The following is a 20,515-nucleotide window of genomic DNA, read 5'->3' as shown; positions in this document are numbered from 1 at the left end:
TTGTATAGCAGAACTGATCAAGCAGAAGAAAGAATTTGTGAGCCTGAAGACAGGCTATTTGAAAATACACAGTCAGAGGAGACGAAAGAAGAATGAAAAACAATGAAGCACACTGGAAGGATCTAGAAAATGGCCTTAAAAGGGCAAATCCAAGAGTTATTGGCCTCAAAGAGGAGGTAGAAAAAGAGATACGGGTAGAAAGTTTATTCAAAGCGATAATAACACAGAACTTTGCAAACCTAGAGAAAGATATCGATATCCAAGTACAAGAAGGTTATAGAACACCAAGCAGATTTAACTCAAGAAGACTGCCGAAAAGCATTTGATAATCAAACTCCCAAAGGTCCAGGATAAAGAAAGGACCCTAAAAGCAGTAAGAGAAAAGAAACAAATAGTATACAATGAAAGAAAGGATCCTAAAAGCAGTAAGAGAAAAGAAACAAATAGCATACAATGGAGTTCCAATACATCTGGCAGCAGATTTTCCAGTGGAAACCTTACAGGCCAGATCAGAGTGGCATGACATATTTAAAGTGCTGAAAGAAAAAAAAAAAAAAGCTTTTACCCTAGAATAGTATATCTGGTGAAAATATCCTTCAAACATGAAGGAGAAGTACAGACTTTTCCAGACAAACAAAAGCTGAGGGATTTAATCAATACAAGACCTGTCCTAGAAGAAACGCGAAAGGGAGTACTTCAATTAGAAAAGGATACTAATGAGCAATAAGAAATCATCTGAAGGTACAAAACTCACTGGCAATAGTAAGTACACAGAAAATCACAGAATGTTGTAACACTGTAACTATGGTGTGTAAACTACTCTTGTCTTAAGTAGAAAAACTAAATGATGAGCCAATCAGAAATAATAACTCGAATAACTTTTCAAGACATACACAGTACAATAAGACATAACTAGAAACAACAAGTTTTATAGTGGGGGAATGAAGTTAAAGTATAGAGTTTTTATTAGCTTTCTGTTTGCTGCTGGTTTGTTTCTTTATGCAAACTGTGTTAAGTTGTTATCAGCTTAAAATAATGGGTTATAAGATACTATTTGTAAGCCTCATGGTAACTTCAAACTCAAAAATATATAACAGTACACAAAAAATAAAAAGCGGAAAACTAAAAAAATCACCTTCACTAAAAGGAAGACAGAAAGGAAAGAAAGAAGGAAGAGAAGACCACAAAACAAACAGAAAACAAATAACAAAATGGCAGGAGTAAGTCCTTAACTTATAAATAATAACATTTACATCAAATGTAAATGGATTAAACTCTACAATCAGAAGGCACAGAGTGGCTGAACGGATAAAAATGAAACTAGACCCCTATCTCAAATCACATACAAAAATAAAATCAAAATAGATTAAAGATTTAAATCTAAGATCTCAAACTATGAAACTACTACAAACTACTAGAAGAAACCATTGTGGAAACTCTCCACGACATTTGTCTGGGCAAAAAAATTATTGAGCAATACCCCACGAGCACAGGCAATCAAAGCAAAATGAACAAACAGGATCACATCAAGTTAAAAAGCTTCTGCACAACAATGGAAACAATCAACAAAGTGAAGAGACAGCCCACAGAATGGGAGAAAATATTTGCAAACTACCCATTTGAGAAGGCATTAAAAACCAGAATAGATAAGTAACTCAAACAACTCTATAGGAAAGAAATATAATAATCCAATTAAAAAATAGGCAAAAGATTTGAACAGACATTTCTCAAAAGAAGACATACAAATGGCAAACAGGCATACGAAAATATGTTCAAATCATTGACCATCAGAGAAATACAAATCAAAACTATCATGAAATATCATCTCACCCCAGCAAAAATGGCTTTCATCCAAAAGTCAGGTAATAACAAATAGTGATGAGGATGTGGAGAAAGGGGAACACTTGTACACTGTTGGTGGGGATGTGAATTAGTACAACCACTATGGAGAATAGTTTTGAGGTTTCTCAAAAAAATAAAAATAGAGCTATTATACGATCCAGCAATGCCACTGCTGGATATATACCCAACAGAAAGAAAATCAGTCTATGGAAGAGATATCTGCACTCCCATGTTTATTGCAGCACTGTTCACAATAGCCAAGATATGGAAGCAACCTAAGTGTCCATCAGTAGATAAATGGATGAAGAAAATGTGGTATTTATACACAGTGGAGTACTATTCAGCCATAAAAAAGAATGCATTCCTGTCATTTGCAACAACATGAATAGAACTGGAGGTCATTATGTTAAGTGAAATAAGCAAGACACAGAAAGATAAACATAGCATGTTCTCACTTATTTGTAGCATCTAACAAATCAAAACAACTGATCTCATGGACACGGAGAATAGAAAAATGGTTTCCAGAGGCTGGGAAGTGCCGCGAGACATTGGGGGCAGGTGGGGATGGTTACCAAAAACTAGTTAGAATGAATAAGACCTATTATTTGATAGTACAATGTGGTGACTGTAGTCAATAATAATTTTGTTGTACATTTTAAAACAAGTTTGTCTAACCCGTGGCCCATGGGTCTCATGCAGCCCAGGACAGCTTTGAATGCAACCCAATACAAATTAATCAACTTCCTGAGAAATTAGTTTTTTTGCGATTTTTTTTCAGCCCAACAGTTATCATTAGTATTAGTGTATTTTATGTGTGGCCCAAGACAATTCTTCCAATGTGGCCCAGGTAAGCCAAAAAATTGGACACCCCTGTTTTAAAATAACCAAAAGAGTAAAATTGGATTGTTTGTAACATAAAAGATAAATGCTTATGGGGAAAGAGACCACATTTTTCATGATGCAATTATTATGTACTGCATATCTATATCAAAACATCTCATGTACCCCATAAATATACACACCTATTATGTGTGCACAAAAATTAAAAATTAAAAACAAACAAAAACAAAATACGTAAGGAACTCAAACAACTCAAAAACAAGAAAAAAAAAAAAAGAATTTAAAGGTGGACCTGAATAGACATTTTTCAAAAGACATACAAATGGCCAACAAATATATTTTAAAAGGCTCAAGTTTCCTAATCACTAGGGAAATAAAAATTAAAACCACAATGAGACATCATCTCACACCTGTCAGAAGGGTATAATCAAAAAGATGAAAGATAACAAGTGTTGGCCAGAATGTGAAGAAAGGGGTTTATTTGTACACTATTGGGAAAGTAAATTAGTATACCCATTATGGAAAATGTGATGAAAGTTCCTCAACAAACTAAAAATAGAATACTACCATATGATCCAGCAATTCCACTTCTGGGTATTTACCCAAAAGATTTCAAATCAGTTTGTCAAAGAAATACCTGCTCCCCCATGTTCATTGCAGCACTATTTACAATAGCCAAGATATGGAATCAACCTGAGTCCATCAACAGATGAATGGATAAATAAAGTGTGGTATATATACACAATGGAATATTATTCAGACTTTAAAAAGAAAGAAATTCTGTCATTTGCGACAATGTAGATGGAACTGGAAAACAATATGCTAAGTAAAATAAAATGCTGCATGTCCTAACATATATGGAACCTAAAACAGTCAAGTTCATAGAAGCAGATAATAGAATGGTGGATACAGAGGCCAGAAGTTGGAAGGAATGGGAAGATGATGGTCAAAGAGTACAAAATCTCAATTAGACAGAAAGGGTTTTTAAAAATATTTATTGCACAGCATGGTGATTGTAGTCAACAATAGTGTGCTGTACATTTCAACATTGCTAAGACAGTAAACTTCACATTTTCTCACTACAAAAAGTAGATATTTGAGGCCAGGCATGGTGGCTCACACCTGTAATCCCAACACTTTGGGAGGTTGAAGAGGGTGGATGGCTTGAGCCCAGGAGTTCAAGATCAGCCTGGGCAACATGGTGAAATCCTGTCTCCAAAAAAAATACAAAAAATTAACCAATTGTGGTGGCATGCACCTGTAGTCCCAGCTACCTGGGAGGCTAAGGTGGGAGAACCACCTGTGCCTGGGAGGTCAAGGCTGCAGTGAACTGTGACTGCACCACTGCACCCCAGCCTGGGTGATAGAGTGAGACCCTGTCTCAAAAACTAAAAAAAGTATTTGACGTGGTGGATATGTTAATTAGCTTGATTTAATTATCCTACATTGTATTCATAAATTCATTTTGTACCCCACAAATACATACAATTATAAATTGTCAACTTAGAATAAAAATGAAATAAATATATATACATCAGGAACTTGAAAGATAATCTATAAAATAAGAAGAAATTAAAAATTGAGGCCAAAGTATTAGAATATAGAGAAATAAAACTACATATATATAATTCAATTTAAAAGAAGGCAAAAATAAAGAAGTCTGAGCTATAAATAAATCAGTTCTTAAAAATAAATTATTTCATTTTCTCTACTTTATTTCAATAAAAATTGAAGTAACAAATTGAAAAATAAAAGGAAAGAAGTCTACTGTAAATACATTTGAAAGCTAAAAATGTTAAATAAATAACCAATAAAACAGTCATTTTTAAAAAGGAAAACATGGGACATGGGAAAAACTATAAAATCTAAAAAGATTAATGGAAAAACATATTTATATTACCATATTCTAGGTGGGAAGACTCAAGATTTAAATATGGAAAACATTTTAAACATTGTGAAAGTAAAAATACTAGGTGGAAATACAGAAGAATACTTCTCTAAGAACATCTTTTTAAGGAAGATATGAAACACAGAAGCTATAAGGAAGAGAACGGACAGGTTTTCTGCATTTCTGGTGGCAAAAGACAGACCATAAACACTACGTAAAGTCCAAAGTAAGAAAAACAGATTTCCACCTTGAGCCAGAAAGTGGGCAGAAAAACATGGCGGTTAAGAGCAACGTTTCTCAAGTTAATCCGAGTTTGCTTCGTGCTTTGCCATTTACCGGCTGGCAAGTTACTTAACTCCATGTCTCAGACTTCCTCTCTCTAACATGGGATCACCATATGAGCTCATGGGGCCATGGAGGATTAAATGAGTGACTACATACATAGCACATGGAACACTGGCTCTTTGTGAGTACTTAATACATAGTAGCTCTTATTAATGTATAAAGAACTTCTACTAATTAGAAAATAATAGATATCCCAGTACAGATGGTCGAAATACATGAACTGCCAGCTCACAGAAGAAACAGAAAATCTACCTTTTATGTATATATAGTAGCCTCACCATCAAAGAAGTTCAAACTAAATTGAGATATTATTTTCTTCTCAAATGAGCCAAAAAATTTTAAAGTAACAACATCTGGTGTTAGTGGGCATATAGGTAAATAAACTATCTCATATACATTCTTTATTTTTCTTTTTTTAGTATAAAATAGAGATAGGGTCTTACTATGTTGCCCAGGCCGGTCTTAAACTCCTGGGTTCAAGTGATCCTCCCTCTTCCACCTCCCAAAGTACTGAGATTGCAGGTATAAGCCACTGTACCTGGCCTCATATATACTCCTGATGAGGGTATAGTTACCATCTTTTAAATGACACGTTATCAGTTTCTATTACAATTTATCCTTTAACATTGAAGTTTCATTTGTAAAAATTTATCATTCAAGTATGTGTGTGTGTGTGTGTACACAAAAGTGTTTCTTACAACAGTGATACAATAGCAACCAAAGCTAAAGCAACTTAATATCCATTAATAGGATTCTTAACCATAAAGCCTTTAAAAAAAGTATAGCTATCTTTATACCTACTAATTTTAAGTGAATAAAGCAAGTTGCACAACAGTATGTGTACATTTTAAACATACATGCTTACATTAGCATAGGGAAAAGTCTGGAAGGATCTATATCAAATTGTTGACAATAGTTACCCTTTGAGAAGTGATGTGGAGGTAGGACAGGAAGGGAAAATTCAGAGCGACATTTGCTTTTTTCTTTTGTGCATTTCTGTAATGTGCAAGTATTTGTTTTTTCAAATAATCATGGTTTATTTTTGTAATTGAAAATAATGCAAACCTGGGACAAAGAAGCTATAATAAGATAAGCTTTTAAAAATAAACAATGAAAAGTAGTAAAAATAAGAATAAAACTATATAAAGTAAAAATATCCACCATACAAACAAAAAGGAAAAAAAAGAAGAAGAAGTGAAAACTGCAATAGGGTTTTGGTTGTAGGAAATCCCTTCCCATGGTGAGGTATTGAGACTTTCTGGGCAGGATAAGGCTACATCTGAAAAATGATGGCAAAGCCAGTGCCTCAGATGGAAGAGTCCAGTCCATGGCTACTGTGATGATTCTGAAGAACAAGAACCTTGGTCTAGGTCCCACTGAGACCTCATCCCGTTCTAGAATTCTTTGGACCTGAATGATGACCTTATAGAGAGCAAAATACCAAGAATTCAGAAGCAGGCTATGTGAGCACTCAAAAGAAGGGAATTAGGGGGCATGGGCAATCCCAAACTCTGAAGTCAATTTTTCAAGAAAACAGGGAATGCTACTTTACATCAGCCTGAGATGCCATTAAGGGTAGTGCTATAGTTTGGATATTTAACTCTCTAAACCTTATGTTGAAATTGGATCCTCAGTGTTGCAGCTGGGGACTAGTAGGAGGTGTTTGGGTCATAGGGATGATCCCGCATGAATGGCATGGTGCTGTCTTTGTAGTAATGAGTGAGTTCTTACTCGACTAGTTCCCAGGAGAGCTGGTCATTATAAAGAGCCTGGCATCTCCCCTGACGTCTCTTTGCCTTCCTCCCTCACCGTGTGATCTCTGTACAGGCCAGCTCCCCTTCCCCTTCTCCATGATGGAAACAGCCTCAGGCCCTCACCAGAAGCAGATGCTGGTGCCCTGTTTCTTGTACAGCCTGCATAACTGCGAGCCCAATAAACCTCTTTTCTTTATAAATTACCCAGCCTCAGGTATTCCTTTATAGCAACACAAACGGACTAAGATAAGTATAGATGGCATCAGGGTGGGTACCTGTGGCTCTGTCCTCCACACTGACCGTTCAGGGCCCCCAGCAGAACTCACTCTGTTCACCCTAGACATCCCTGGGCAATCCCACAGGGCCCAGAGCCTCACCGAAAGTGTTGAATTCTCCACACCATGTGAGGTCATCAGCAAGGTAGCCTAGCAGTGTGTCCTCCAGGGTGAACATGTCCCGCTGGACCTGTGTGAACTGATGGGCCAGATCTTTTATTCTGCTCCAAAGAAGAGTCTAAGGAAGAATAAATACAATCTATTACTGAGATCAACTTAGCATGACAAAACAAAATAAATCCATGGTTTTGTAAATGAAACGAGAACAGAGCATATCAAAGTAAATCACCCATAGTATGAATAAGAATTGTTGTATGCATCAATGATTTCTGAGTGCACGAGAGTGTAGGGGTGAGAGAGAGAGTGTGGGTGTGTGTATGTGTGTGTGTGCGTGTGTTCTAGGTCATAATGTAAATGTTTATTTTTATTCTAGGTTGCAGTCAAAAAAGTCTGAAAGTCACTGATCAAAATCTTATAATCAACATGGGATCACATCTGGAGGTGGCATTAGAGAGTTACAATATTCCTAAGCTTATCTCCAAAAAAACTTTGTCTACATGCTGTTTTCAGGAAGATGTGCTCTTTGATTCTTAAAGAACTATATAACCCCTTCCAAATTCCCTAAATATTCCCTACCCCTACCAAAAAAAAAAAATACAATAGATTTTTTGTATTTAAGGGTTCCTCTTAAAGGTACAGAGAGTCAAAGTTCAGAATTATATTCTGTTTTATGAATCTATTTTTTTATTTTTATTTTTATAAGTTCCAGGGTACACATGCAGGAGGTGCAGGTTTGTTACATAGGTAAATATGTGCCATGGGTTTGCTGCACCTATTAACCCATCATCTAGGTATTAAGTCCAGTATGCATTAGTTATTTTTCCTAATGTTCTCACTCCCCTCACCCCAACCCCAACGAGCTGCAGTGTGTGTTTTTCCCCTCCCGGTGTCCATGTGTTCTCATTGTTCAGCTCCCACTTATAAGTGAGAACATGTGGCGCTTGCATGTTCCTGTGTTAGTTTGCTGAAGATATGGCTTCTGGCTCCATCCATGTCCCTACAAAGGACATGATTTTATTCCTTTTTATGGCTGCATAATATTCCATGGTGTATACGTACCACATTTTCTTTATCCAGCCTATCATTGATGGGCATTTGGGTTGATTCCACGTCTTTGCTATTGTGAATGGCATTGCAATGAACATATGTGTGCATGTATCTTTATAACAGAATGATTTTTATTCCTTTGGGTATATACCCAGTAATGGGATTACTGGGTCAAATGGTATTTCTGGTTCTAGATCTTTGAGGAATTGCCACACTGTCTTCCACAATGGTTGAACTAATTTACATTCCCACCAACAATGTAAAAGCATTTTTATCTCTCCACAATCTCACCAGCATCTGTTGTTTCTTGACTTTTCAATAATGCCATTCTGACTGGCATGATATCGTGGTTTTGATTTGCATTTCTCTAATGACCAGTGATATTGAGCTTTTTTTCATATGTCGTTGACCACATGAATGTCTTCTTTTGAGTCTGTTCATGTCCTTTGCCTACTTTTTGATGGTGCTGTTTATTTTTTTCTTGTAAATTTGTTTAAGTTCTTTTTAAATTCTGGATGTTAGACTTTTGTCAGATGGATAGATTGCAAAACTCTTCTCCCATTCTGTAGGTTTTCTTTTCACTCTGATGATAGTTTATTTTGCTGTGCAGAAGCACTTCAGTTTAATTAGATCCCATTTGTCAATTTTTGCTTTTGTTACAATTGCATTCGGCAATTTCATAATGAAATCTTTGCCTGTGCCTATGTCCTGAATAGTATTGCGTAGATTTTCTTCTAAGGTTTTTATAGTTTTGGGTTATACATTTAAGTCTCTAATTCATCTTAATTTTTTTATGAGTTGCAAGGAAGGGGTCCAGTCTCAATTGTCTGCATATGGCTAAATAGTTCTCAAGCACCAGTTATTAAATAGGGAATACTTTCCCCATTGCTTGCTTTCATCAGGTTTGTCAAAGATCAGCCAGCTGTATATGTGCAGTTTTATTTCTGAGATCTCTACTCTGTTCTATTGGTCTATGTGTTTATTTTCGTACCAGTATCATGCTATTTTGGTGTCTGTAGCCTTGTAGTACAGTTTGATGTTGGGTAGTATGATGCCTCCAGCTTTATTCTATTTGCTTAGGATCGTCTTGGCTATATGAGCTTTTTTTGGTTCCATATAAGTTTGAAAATAGTTTCTTCTAATTCTGTGAAGAATGTCAATCATAGTTTAAAGGGAATAGCATTGAATCTATAAATTACTTTGGGCAGTATGGCCATTTTCACAATATTGATGCTTCCTATCCATGAGGATGGAATGTTTTTCCATTTGTTTGTGCCCTATCTGATTTCCTTGAGCAGTGGATTGCAGTTGTCCACGAAGAGGTCCTTCACTTCCCTTGTTAGCTGTATTCTTAGGTATTTTATTCCCTTTGTGAATGGGAGTTCATTCATGATTTGGCTCTCTGCCTGCGTGTTGTTGGTGTATAGGAATGCTTGTGATTTCTGCACATTGATTTTGTATCCTGAGACTTTGCTGAAGTTGCTTATCAGCTTAAGAAGCTCTGGGGCTGAAAACCGGCACAAGACAAGGATGCCCTCTCTCACCACTCCTATTCAACATAGTATTGGATGTTCTGACTGGGGCAATCAGGCAAGAAAAAGAAATAAAGTCTATTCAAATAGGAAGAAAGGAAATAAAATTGTCTTTGTTTGCAGATGACATGTTTTCTAGTTATAGGATCATGAGTTTGCCAGTATTTTATTGAGAATTTTTACATTGATGTTCTTCGGGATATTGGCCTGAAATTTTCTTTTCTTGTTTTATCTTTGCCAGGTTTTGGTATCAGGATGATGCTAGTCTCATAAAACGAGTTAGGGAGGGGTCCTGCCTTTTCAATTTTTTGGAATAGTTTCAGAAGAAAGGGTATTAGCTCCTCTTTGTAACTCTGGTAGAATTCAGGTGTAAATCTGTCTGGTCCTGAGCTTTTTTTTTTTCTGGTTGGTATTTATTACTGCCTCAACTGTAGAATTTGTTATTGGCCTATTCAGGGACTCAACTTCTTCCTGGTTCAGTCTTGGGAGGGTGTATGTATCCAGAAATCTATTCATTTCTTCTAGATTTTCTAGTTTGTTTGCATAGAGATATTTATAGTATTATCTGATGGTTGTTCGTATTTCTGTGGGATCAGTGGTGATATCCCCTTTATCATTTTATTGTATCCATCTGATTCTTCTCTATTTTCTTTTTTATTAGTCTAGCTAGTCATCTATCCATTTTATTAATTTTTTTTCCCAAAAAACCACCTCCTGCATTCATTTATTTTTTGAAGGGATTTTTGTGTCTCTATCTCCTTCAGTTCTGCTCTGAGCTTGGTTATTTCTTGTCTTCTGCTAGCTCTGGGATTTGTTTTCTCTTAGTTCTCTAGCTCTTTTAGTTGCGATGTTAGGATGTCGATTTGATATCTTCCTAGCTTTTTGATGGGGGCATTTAGTGCTATAAATTTCTCTCTTAACACTGCTTTTATTGCATCCCAGAGATTCTGATACATGGTCTTTTTCCTATTAATTTCAAAGAACTTGTTAATTTCTGGCTTAATTTTATTATTTACCCAGGAGTCATTCAGGAGCAGGTTGTTCAATTTTCATGTAATTGGTTTTCAGTGAGTTTCTTAATCTTGAGTTCTAATTTGATTGTGCTGTGGTCTGTGAGACTGTTATGATTTTAGTTCTTCTGCATTTGCTGAGAAGTAATTTACTTCCAATTGTGTGATCAATTTTAGAGTAGATGCCATGTGGCACCAAGAGTAATGTATATTCTGTTGCTTTGTCATGGAGAGTTTGGTAGATTATCTATCAGGTCCACTTGATCCTGAGCTGAGTTCAGGTCGTGAATATCTTTGTTAATTTTCTGTCTTGATGATCTGTCTAATATTGACAGTGGGGTGTTAAATTCTCCCACTATTATTGTGTGGGTATCTAAGTCTCTTTGTAGGTCTCTAAGAACTTGTTTTATGAATCTCAGTGTTCCTATATTGGGTGCATACATGTTTAAGATAGTTCTCTCTCCTTGTTGAATTCACCCCTTTATCATTATGTAATACCGTTCTTTTTCTTTTTTGATTTTTGTTGGTTTAAAGTCTGTTTTGTCATAAACTAGGATTGCAACCCCTGCTTTTTCCATTTTCCATTTGCTTTGTAAATATTCCTCCGTCCCTTTATTTTGAGTCTATGTGTGTCTTTGCATGTGAGATGGGTCTCTTGTATACAGCACACCAATTGATCTTGACTATCCAGCTTGTCATTCTATATCTTTTAATTGGGACATTTAGCCCACTTACACTTAAGGCTAATTTTGTTATGTGTGAATTTGATCCAGTTATCATGATGCTAGCTGGTTATTTTGAAGACTTGTTTATGTAGTTGCTTCATAGTGTCATTGGTCTGTGTACTTCGGTGTGTTTCTGTAGTGGCTGATAATGGTTTTTCCTTTCCATATTTAGTGCTTCCTTCAGGAGCTCTCGCAAGGCAGGACTGGTGGTGATGAATTCCCTTACCTTTTGCTTGTCTGAAAAAGATTTTATTTCTCCTTCATTTATGAAGCTTAGTTTGGTTAGATATGAAATTCAAGGTTGGAAATTATTTTCTTTAAGAATGTTGAATTTTGGCCCCCAGTCTCTTCTGGTTTGTAGGGTTTCTGCTGAGAGGTCTGCTGTTTGTCTAATGGGCTTCCCTATATAGGTGACCTGCAGAATCTGATGATTATGTGTCTTGGGGTTGATCTTCTCATGGTGTATCTTACTGGGGTCCTCTGGATTTCCTGAATTTGAATGTTGGCCTGTCTTGCTAGGTTGAAGAAGTTCTCCTGGATGATGTCCTGAAGTGTGTTTTCCAACTTGGTTCCATTCTTCCTGTCTCTTTCAGGTACCCCCAATCAGTCATAGGTTCTTTTTACATAATCCCATAGTTCTCAGAGGTTTTGTTCATTCCTTTTCATTCTTTTTTGTCTAATCTTGTCTGCGTGTCTTATTTCAGCAAGATAGTCTTCAAGCTCTGATATCCTTTCTTCCGTTTGGTCTATTCAGTTATTGATACTTGTGTTTGCATCGTGAAGTTCCCATGTTGTGGGAACTTTTTCAGCTCCATCGGGTCATTTATGTTCCTCTCTAAACTAGTTATTCTCTTTAACAGCTCCTGTGTTTTATCATGGTTCTTAGCTTCTTTGCAATGGGTATGAACATACACCTTTAGCTCAGTGAATTTCATTATTACGCATCTTCTGAAGTCTACTTCTGTCAATTCATCCATCTCAGTCTCAGCCCAGGTCTTTTTTTTAACATTGGGTAAATGTAGCTAGTATCTTTGGTTTTTTTATACTTTAAGTTCTGGGTTACATGTGCAGAATGTGCAGTTTTATTACATAGGTATACATATGTCATGGTGGTTTGCTGCACCCATCAACCCATCATCTACATTAGGTATTTCTCCCTAATGTTATCCCTCACCTAGTTCCCCTCTCCAACATGCCCTGTTGTGTGATATTCCCCTCCCTGTATCCATGTGTTCTCATTGTTCAACTCCCACTTATGAGTGAGAACATGTGGTCTTTGGTTTTCTGATCTTGTGATAGTTTGCTGAGAATGATGGTTTCCAGCTTCATCCATGTCCCTGCAAAGGACATGAACTCATTCTTTTTTATGGGTCTCAGCCGAGTTCTATGCCCTTGTTGGAGATGTGTTAAAATCATCTGGAGGAGAAGAGGCACACTGGTTTTTTGAGTTTTCAGCATTTTTGTGCTGATTCTTTCTCATCTTCATGTATTTATCTACCTTTGATCTTTGAGGCTACTGACCTTTGGGTGGGTTTTTGTGGGGTCTTTTTCATTGATGTTGTTGCTTTCTGTTTTTTCTTTTAGCAGTCAGACCCTTTCTTCCATAGGGCTGCTGCAGTGTGCAGGGGTTCCACTCCAGACCCTACTCACCTGGGTTCCTCCCACACCTGAAAGTATCACCAGTGGAGGCTACAGAACAGCAAAGATGACAGCCTGCTCCTTCTTCTAAAAGCTTCATTCCAGAGGGGAATGCCTGATGCCAGCCAGAGCTCTCCTGTATGATATGTCTGTCAACCCCTGTTGGGCAGTCTCCCCCAGTCAGGAGACACAGGGGTCAGGGATTGACTTGAGGAGGCAATGTGTCCTTTAGCAGAGTTGGTGTGCTGTGCTAGGAGAATCCCTTTTGTCAGGATCAGCTGCTGTCTTCAGAGTCGGCAGGCAGGAATGATTAAATCCACTGAAGATGCGCCCACAGCCGCCCCTTCTGCCAGGTGCTCTGTCCCAGAGAGATGGAGGTTTTGTCTGCAAGCCCCTGACTGGGGTTGTTACCTTTCCTTCAGAGATGCCCTGCCCAGTGAGGAGGAATCTAGAGAAGCAGTCTGGCCACAGCCACGTTGCCACACCCAGTCCAGACTTCCCAGCCTCCTTAGCACTATCAGGGGAAAACCGCCTATTAAAGCCTCAGTAATGGTGGATGCTGCTCCCCCACCCAGTTCAATCATCCCAGGTCAACTTCAGACTGCTGTGCTGGCAGCAAGAATTTCAAGCCAGTGGTTCTTAGCTTGCTGAGCTCTGTAGGAGTGAGACCTGCTGAGCGAGACCACTTGGATCCCTGGCTTCAGCCCCCATTCCAGCGGAGTAAACAGTGCTGTCCCACTGGGGTTCCAAGCACCACTGGGGCATGAAAAACACTCCTGCACCTAGCTTGGTGTCTGCCCAAACAGCAGCTCAGTTTTGTGCTTGAAATCCAGGGCCCTGGTGGTGTAGACACATGAGGAAACCTCCTGATCTCAGATGGAAATGCAGAAATCACCCACCTTCTGCATCAGTCTCACTGGGAGCTGCAGACTGGAGCTGTTCCTATTCAGCCATCTTGGTTCCTCCCCCTATTCATTCTTAATGGGAGTCAGTGAAGGATACTGGTTTAAAGCATGGGACCGAAAACCCCAGTCCTCATTGAAGCCCAGCATCATCATCACTTATCACATGTTTCACCTTGAGCAACCAAAACATCACTAAGCCCCACTTTCTACACCTGTAAAATGGTAACGATAATGACTCAAATAAACTAATGGGGTGCTAGGGAAATTAACTGAGATAAATGCAAGTAAATTGCTTAGCATACTATCCATCGCATAGTCACTTATTTGACAAATGTCAGCCTGGGTTATTATTTGCCAAACACCTTTTCTGCATAGGGCATCATGCCTGGTGAATGGAGAAGTTTCACAATGACTCCAGCTCACTAACAATGGAATGAGAGGCTGAAATTTCTGGGTGGTTTTAAGGGCTTCACAAAGAAAATTTTAGGCACGCGGAATTTTGCCTTAAACATCGACTATAGAAAAGGTGTACTCTGATAGACCTTTTCCAATATAACCAATGTATTAGAATCCAGGCCTCTGTGGCTCCAAGTCTCATACTACTTACATTTAAACTGGTCACTTTCAAGCCTGCCAAACTTGGGCAACACTGGTCACCTAAACACACCAAGCCTCAGTTTTCTCACTGGTAAAATGGGGATGCTGACACCTGACCTGCCCATTCCACAGAATGGCTATGAAGGCCTAAGAAGATAAGGATTAGGAGAGTCTTTTGTAAGCAAGAAAAAGAAAAAAAGCACTCTGCAAGTGTAATTTGGCATTGTTATTATTACTACTACTACTATCATTAAGTCAGGGGAAAGTTTTGTTATTATATAGGTTGTGTTAATTTGTTTGTTTGAGTTGGGTTTGGTGTTAGGTTTTTTCTGCCTAGTTTTTGGTCAAAGCCCCTTTCCTATTTCTGTATCCCCATTTATCTTATCCCCATTTATCTCTTATCTCCCTTCTCCAGAAGTACTAAATCTTGATTATATCATGGCCCCTCAATGGCCTGCAAATTCCATTCCTACCAACCACACTCACACTATAATGTATGGATTTTTCCTCTTCCTTCATTCTAATCAAAATTTGGACCCATGAATTTTTACCACTGGCTTTTATCCCCAGTTTTAAAATCAATGGCATACCCCCAATTACCTTGTTGCAAGGTACGGTCTGAGTTCCCAACTTCACTAGTGGCTGATAGTCTTCTTCTGTAATGTTGCAAGGATATTTTGAAATAAATGCACCCTTGAATGCATCCCATACACTTTGGCAGTCTACATGTCTGTGAGATAAAACACAGAAAATAAAACATAAATTATTCTATTTAAAAAATATTTTTGGAGCATAATTATTTTTTAGAATCTCATTTAGGAAGCATCTATCATATGCCAGGTAGTCCATACCTATCATCTCATCTCACATGTGGTCTACCAGGGGTACAAAGAGAAGCTGATACCATTCCTTCTGACACTATTCCAAATAATAGAAAAACAGGGACTCCTCCATAAGTCATTTTATGAGGCCAGTATCATCCTGATACTGAAACCTGGCAGAGACACAACAAAAAAGAAAATTTCAGTCCAATATCCCTGATGAACATCAATGCAAAAATCCTCACTAAAATACTGACAAACTGAATCCAGCAGCACATCAAAAAGCTTATCTACCATGATCAAGTAGGCTTCATCTCTGGTATGCAAGTCTGGTTCAACATATACAAATCAATAAACATAATCCATCACATAAACAGAACCAATGACAAAAACCACATGATTATCTCAATAGATGCAGAAAAGTCCTTCAATAAAATTCAACATCCCTTCAGGCTAAAAACTCTCCATAAACTAGGTATCGATGGAACATATCTCAAAATAATAAGAGCTATTTCTGACAAACCCATAGCCCATATCATACTAAATGGGCAAAAGCTGGAAGCATTCCCATCGAAAAGTGGTGTAAGACAAGGATGCCCTCTCTCACCACTCCTATTCAACATAATATTGAAGTTCTGGCCAGAGCAATCAGACAAAATAAATAAATAAAGGGTACTCATATAGGAAGAGAGAAAGTCAAATTGTCTCTGTGCGCAGACAACATGATTGTATATTTAGGAAACCCCATCATCAGTACAAAACCTCCTTAAGCTGAGAAGCAACTTCAGCAAAGTCTCAGGATATAAAATCAGTGTGCAAAAATCACAAGCATTCCTATACACCAAAAATAGACAAGCAGAGAGCCAAATTATGAGTGAACACCCATTCAGAATTGCTACAAAGAGAATAAAATACCTAGGAATACAACTTATAAGAGACATAAAGGACCTCTTCAAGGAGAACTACAAACCTCTTAAGGAAATAAGAAAGGAAACAAACAAATAGAAAAAAAATCCATGCTCATGGATAGGAAGAATAAATATCGTGAAAATGGCCATACTGCCCAAAGTAATTTATAGATTCAATGCCATTCCCATCAAGCTACCATTGACTTTCTTCATAGAATTAGAAAAAAACTACTTTAAATTTCCTATGGAACCAAAAAAGAGTCCATATAGCCAAGACAATTCTAAGCAAAAAGAACAAAGCCGGAGGCATCACATTACCTGACTACAAAGTGTACTACAAGACTACAGTAATCAAAACAGCATGGTACCAGTACCAAAACAGATATATAGACCAATGGAACAGAACGGAGGCCTTGGCCGTGCACAGTGGCTCATGCCTGTAATCCCAGCACTTTGGGAGGCCAAGGCGGGCAGATCACAGGTAAGGAGTTCAAGACCAGCCTGACCAACATGGTGAAACCCCATCTCTACTAAAAATACAAAAATTAGCCAGGCGTGGTGGTGCGTGCCTGTAATCCCAGCTACTCAGGAAGCTGAGGCAGGAGAATTGCTTGAACCAGGGAGGCAGAGGTTGCAGTGAGCCGAGATCGTGCCACTGCACTCCAGCCTGGGTGACACAGCAAGATCTCATCTCAAAGAAAAAAAAAAAAAACCAGAACGGAGACCTCAGAAATAATACCACACATCTATAACCATCTGATCTTCAGCAAACCTGACAAAAACAAGCAACGGGGAAAGGATTTCCTATTTAATTAATGGTGCCAGGAAAACTGGCTAGCCATAAACAGAAAGCAAAAACTGGACCCCTTCCTTACACCTTATACAAAAATTAACTCAAGATGGATTAAAGACTTAAATGTAAAACCTAAAACCATAAAAACCCTAGAAGAAAACCTATGCAATACCATTCAGGACATAGGCATGGGCAAAGACTTCATGACTAAAACACCAAAAGCAATTGCCACAAAAGCCAAAATTGACAAATGGGATCTAATTAAACTAAAGAGCTTCTGCACACCAAAAGAAACTATCATCAGAGTGAACAAGCAACTGACAGAATGGGAGAAAAATTTTGCAATCTATCCATCTGACAAAGGTCTAATATTCAGAATCTACAAGGAACTTAAACAAATTTACAAGAAAAAAATAACCCCATCAAAAAGTGGGCGAAGGTTGTTAACAGATGCTTCTCAAAAGAAGACATTTATGCAGCCAACAAACATATGAAAAAAACCTTATCATCACTGGTCATTAGAGAAACGCAAATCAAAACCACAATGGATACCATCTCATGCCAGTTAGAATGATGATCATTAAAAACTCAGGAAAAAACCAATGCTGATGAGGCTATGGAGAAATAGGAATGCTTTTACACTCTTGGTGGGAGTGTGAATTAGTTCAACCACTGTGGAAGACAGTGTGGCGATTCCTCAAGGATCTAGAACCAGAAATACCATTTGACCCAGCAATCCCATTATTAGGTATATACCCAAAGGAGTATAAATCATTCTACTATAAAGACACATCCACACGTATGTTTATTGAAGCACTATTTACAAGACTTAGAGCCAACCCAAATGCCCATAAATGATAGACTGCATAAATAAAATGTGGCACACATACACCATGGAATACATAAAAAAGAATGAGTTTATGTCCTTTGTAGGGACATGGATGAAGCTGGAAGCCATCATTCTCAGCTAAAAAACACAGGAACAGAAAACCAAACACCGCATGTTCTCACTCATAAGTTGGAGTTGAACAGTGAGAACACATGGACACAGGGAGGGGAACAACACACACTGGGACCTATTCGGGGGTTGGGGGCAATGGGAGGGAGAGCATTAGGACAAATACCTAATGCATGTGGGGCTTAAAACCTAGATGATGGGTTGATAGGTGCAGCAAATCACCATGGCACATGTATACCTATGTAACAAAACTGCACGTTCTGCACATGTATCCCACAACTTAAACTTTAAAAAAAGATAACTCAAAAATCAATCAATTTAATATGCTGTATTTTGTAGAATAAATGACAAAAACCATATGATCATCTCTAAAGACACAAACAAAAATATTAGACAAAATCCAACACTCTTCTGATGAAAAAAAACAGTGAGAAAATTACAAATAAAATGAAATTTCCTCAACCTGATAAAATTCATCTATTAAACCCCACAGCTAACATTATACATAATGGCAAAAGACTGGATGCTCCCCCTTAAGATCAAGTACAGTCCAAAGATGTCTGATTTCATTACTTATATTCAACATTGTATTGGAGTTCTAGCCAAGGAATTTAGGTGAGAAAAAGAAACTAAACTCATCCAGATTAGAAAGGAAGAAGTAAACCTATCCCCTTAATGGATGACATGATACTGTATATAGAAAATTCTAAGAAATCCACAAAAAGGAAACTGTTAGAACGAATGAACATGTTCAGCAAGGTTTCAGGTTACAAAATCAGTATACAAAAATCAATTGCATTTCTATATACTATCAATGAAAAATATAAAATTGAAATTTAAAAAATTCCATTCATAATAGCAGCAAAACAACTAATATTCTCAGGAGTAAATATAACAAAGAACTATAGGACGGGAATGCTGAAAAATCCAGAACACTGTTAAAAAGTAAAGAAGACCTGAAAGAATGGAAAAACATTCTACATTCATGGATCAGAAGACTTAAGACTTAGTATTTTTTTGTTTCTTTTTTGGTTTCTGTTTTTGAGACGGAATCTCACCCTGTTGCCCAGGCTGGAGTGCAATGGCGCAATCTTGGCTCACTGCAACCTCTGTCTCCTGGGTTCAAACAATTCTCCTGCCTCAGCCTCCTGAGTAGCTGGGATTACAGGCACACACCACCATGCCTAGTTTTTTATTGTTATTTTTTTTTAGTAGAAACGGGGTTTTACCATGTTAGCCAGGCTGGTCTCGAACTCCTGACCTCGTGATCCACCCGCCTCGGCCTCCCAAAGTGCTGGGATTACAGGCGTGAGCCACTGTGCCCGGCCAGAAGACTTAATATTGTTAAGATGACAGTATTCTCTAAGCTGATTTACAGCTTCGATGCAATAGGCATAAAAATCCCAGTTCCCTCTTTTGCAGATAGTGACAGTTTATCCTAAAATTCATATGGAAATGTAAGGAACACAGAAGAGCCAAAAATCCTGAGAAAGAAGACCAAAGTTGAAGAGACACATGCTTCCTGATTTCAAAACTTACTACAATGCTAGTAATCAAGACAATTGGTACTGGCATAATGATGTAATCACAGGACCAGTTCTAACTGGCCCTACTCTGTTGATAATAGTATGTCAAGTTATTCTACAGGCACAAAGCCAAAAAGTTGTAAGTCATGCAGCTGAACAATGCAGAAAAGAAGACGTCAACCTTGAATAAATAACACCCAGAAGAAAAATTCCTCTCCTCCCCACCACAGAAGCAAATGGTCAAGACATGACTGGAACCTGAGGGCCCAAACATTTTTAAAAGCAAGAAACCTGAGCCCAAGCATGTCCAGTGTTAAGACCCCTTACCAAACCTTACCATAAATGGTCTTGTTTAAAGTCCTTCCAATCGAAACCTGCCCCACCAGTGCTTCTGCATACTAGCTTACCCTCCCTAACCCGTAAAACTTGTCCCAGATCCCAGATAGGGAGACAGATTTGAACTTTGCCTCCTAATTCCTTGCAAGCCAACCTCACGATAAAGGTTTTGCTTTTCTCAGAAACCAGTTCCATAATAATGGCTTCTCTATCTGTCAGGCAGCAAGCACATTGTTCAGTAACAATGACAGAAATATAGATCAATGGAATAAAGAGTCCAGAAATAAAGTCTTAGAGTTATCATCAATTAATTTTAGACAAGAGTGCCAAGGCCATTCAATGGGGAAAAAAAATCACTTTTCAACAAATGGTGCAGGGACAACGAGATATCCACACGCAAAAGAATAAATTAGGACCCCTATTTTACACCACATACAAAAATTGTCTCAAAATGAATGAAAGACCTAAGTATAAGAGGTAAAATTTAAAAATTCTTAGAGGCAAACATAGAATAAAGAAATTGTCATAACCTTAGATTAGGCAATTATTTCTTAAATATGATACCAAAAGCACAGCAACAAAAGAAAAAATATGTAAATTACACTTTATCAAAATAAAAATCCTATGTTCTTCTTTTTTTTTTTTTTTTTTTTTT

At 37.8% G+C, this 20,515-nt stretch overlaps 1 protein-coding gene across 1 annotated transcript in view; it reads right to left on the bottom strand.

Moving 5' to 3' along the window:
- Positions 1–20,515, bottom strand: part of CD38 (CD38 molecule) — a 70,457-nt gene that overhangs the window by 18,881 nt on the left and 31,061 nt on the right. Inside the window, exons 2-3 of the mRNA XM_025384988.1 lie at positions 15,119–15,248; positions 7,047–7,182 (exon numbers count right to left, since the gene is read on the bottom strand). Coding sequence (XP_025240773.1) covers positions 7,047–7,182; positions 15,119–15,248 — 266 coding nt within the window. The remainder of the gene's footprint in view (positions 1–7,046; positions 7,183–15,118; positions 15,249–20,515) is intronic.

This window comes from Theropithecus gelada, chromosome 5 (assembly GCF_003255815.1).
Source record: "Theropithecus gelada isolate Dixy chromosome 5, Tgel_1.0, whole genome shotgun sequence".
In the NCBI taxonomy this organism is placed as follows: domain Eukaryota; kingdom Metazoa; phylum Chordata; class Mammalia; order Primates; family Cercopithecidae; genus Theropithecus; species Theropithecus gelada.
Note: the sequence above shows the minus strand (reverse complement) of the source record. Positions and strands in the feature narration are given on the sequence as shown.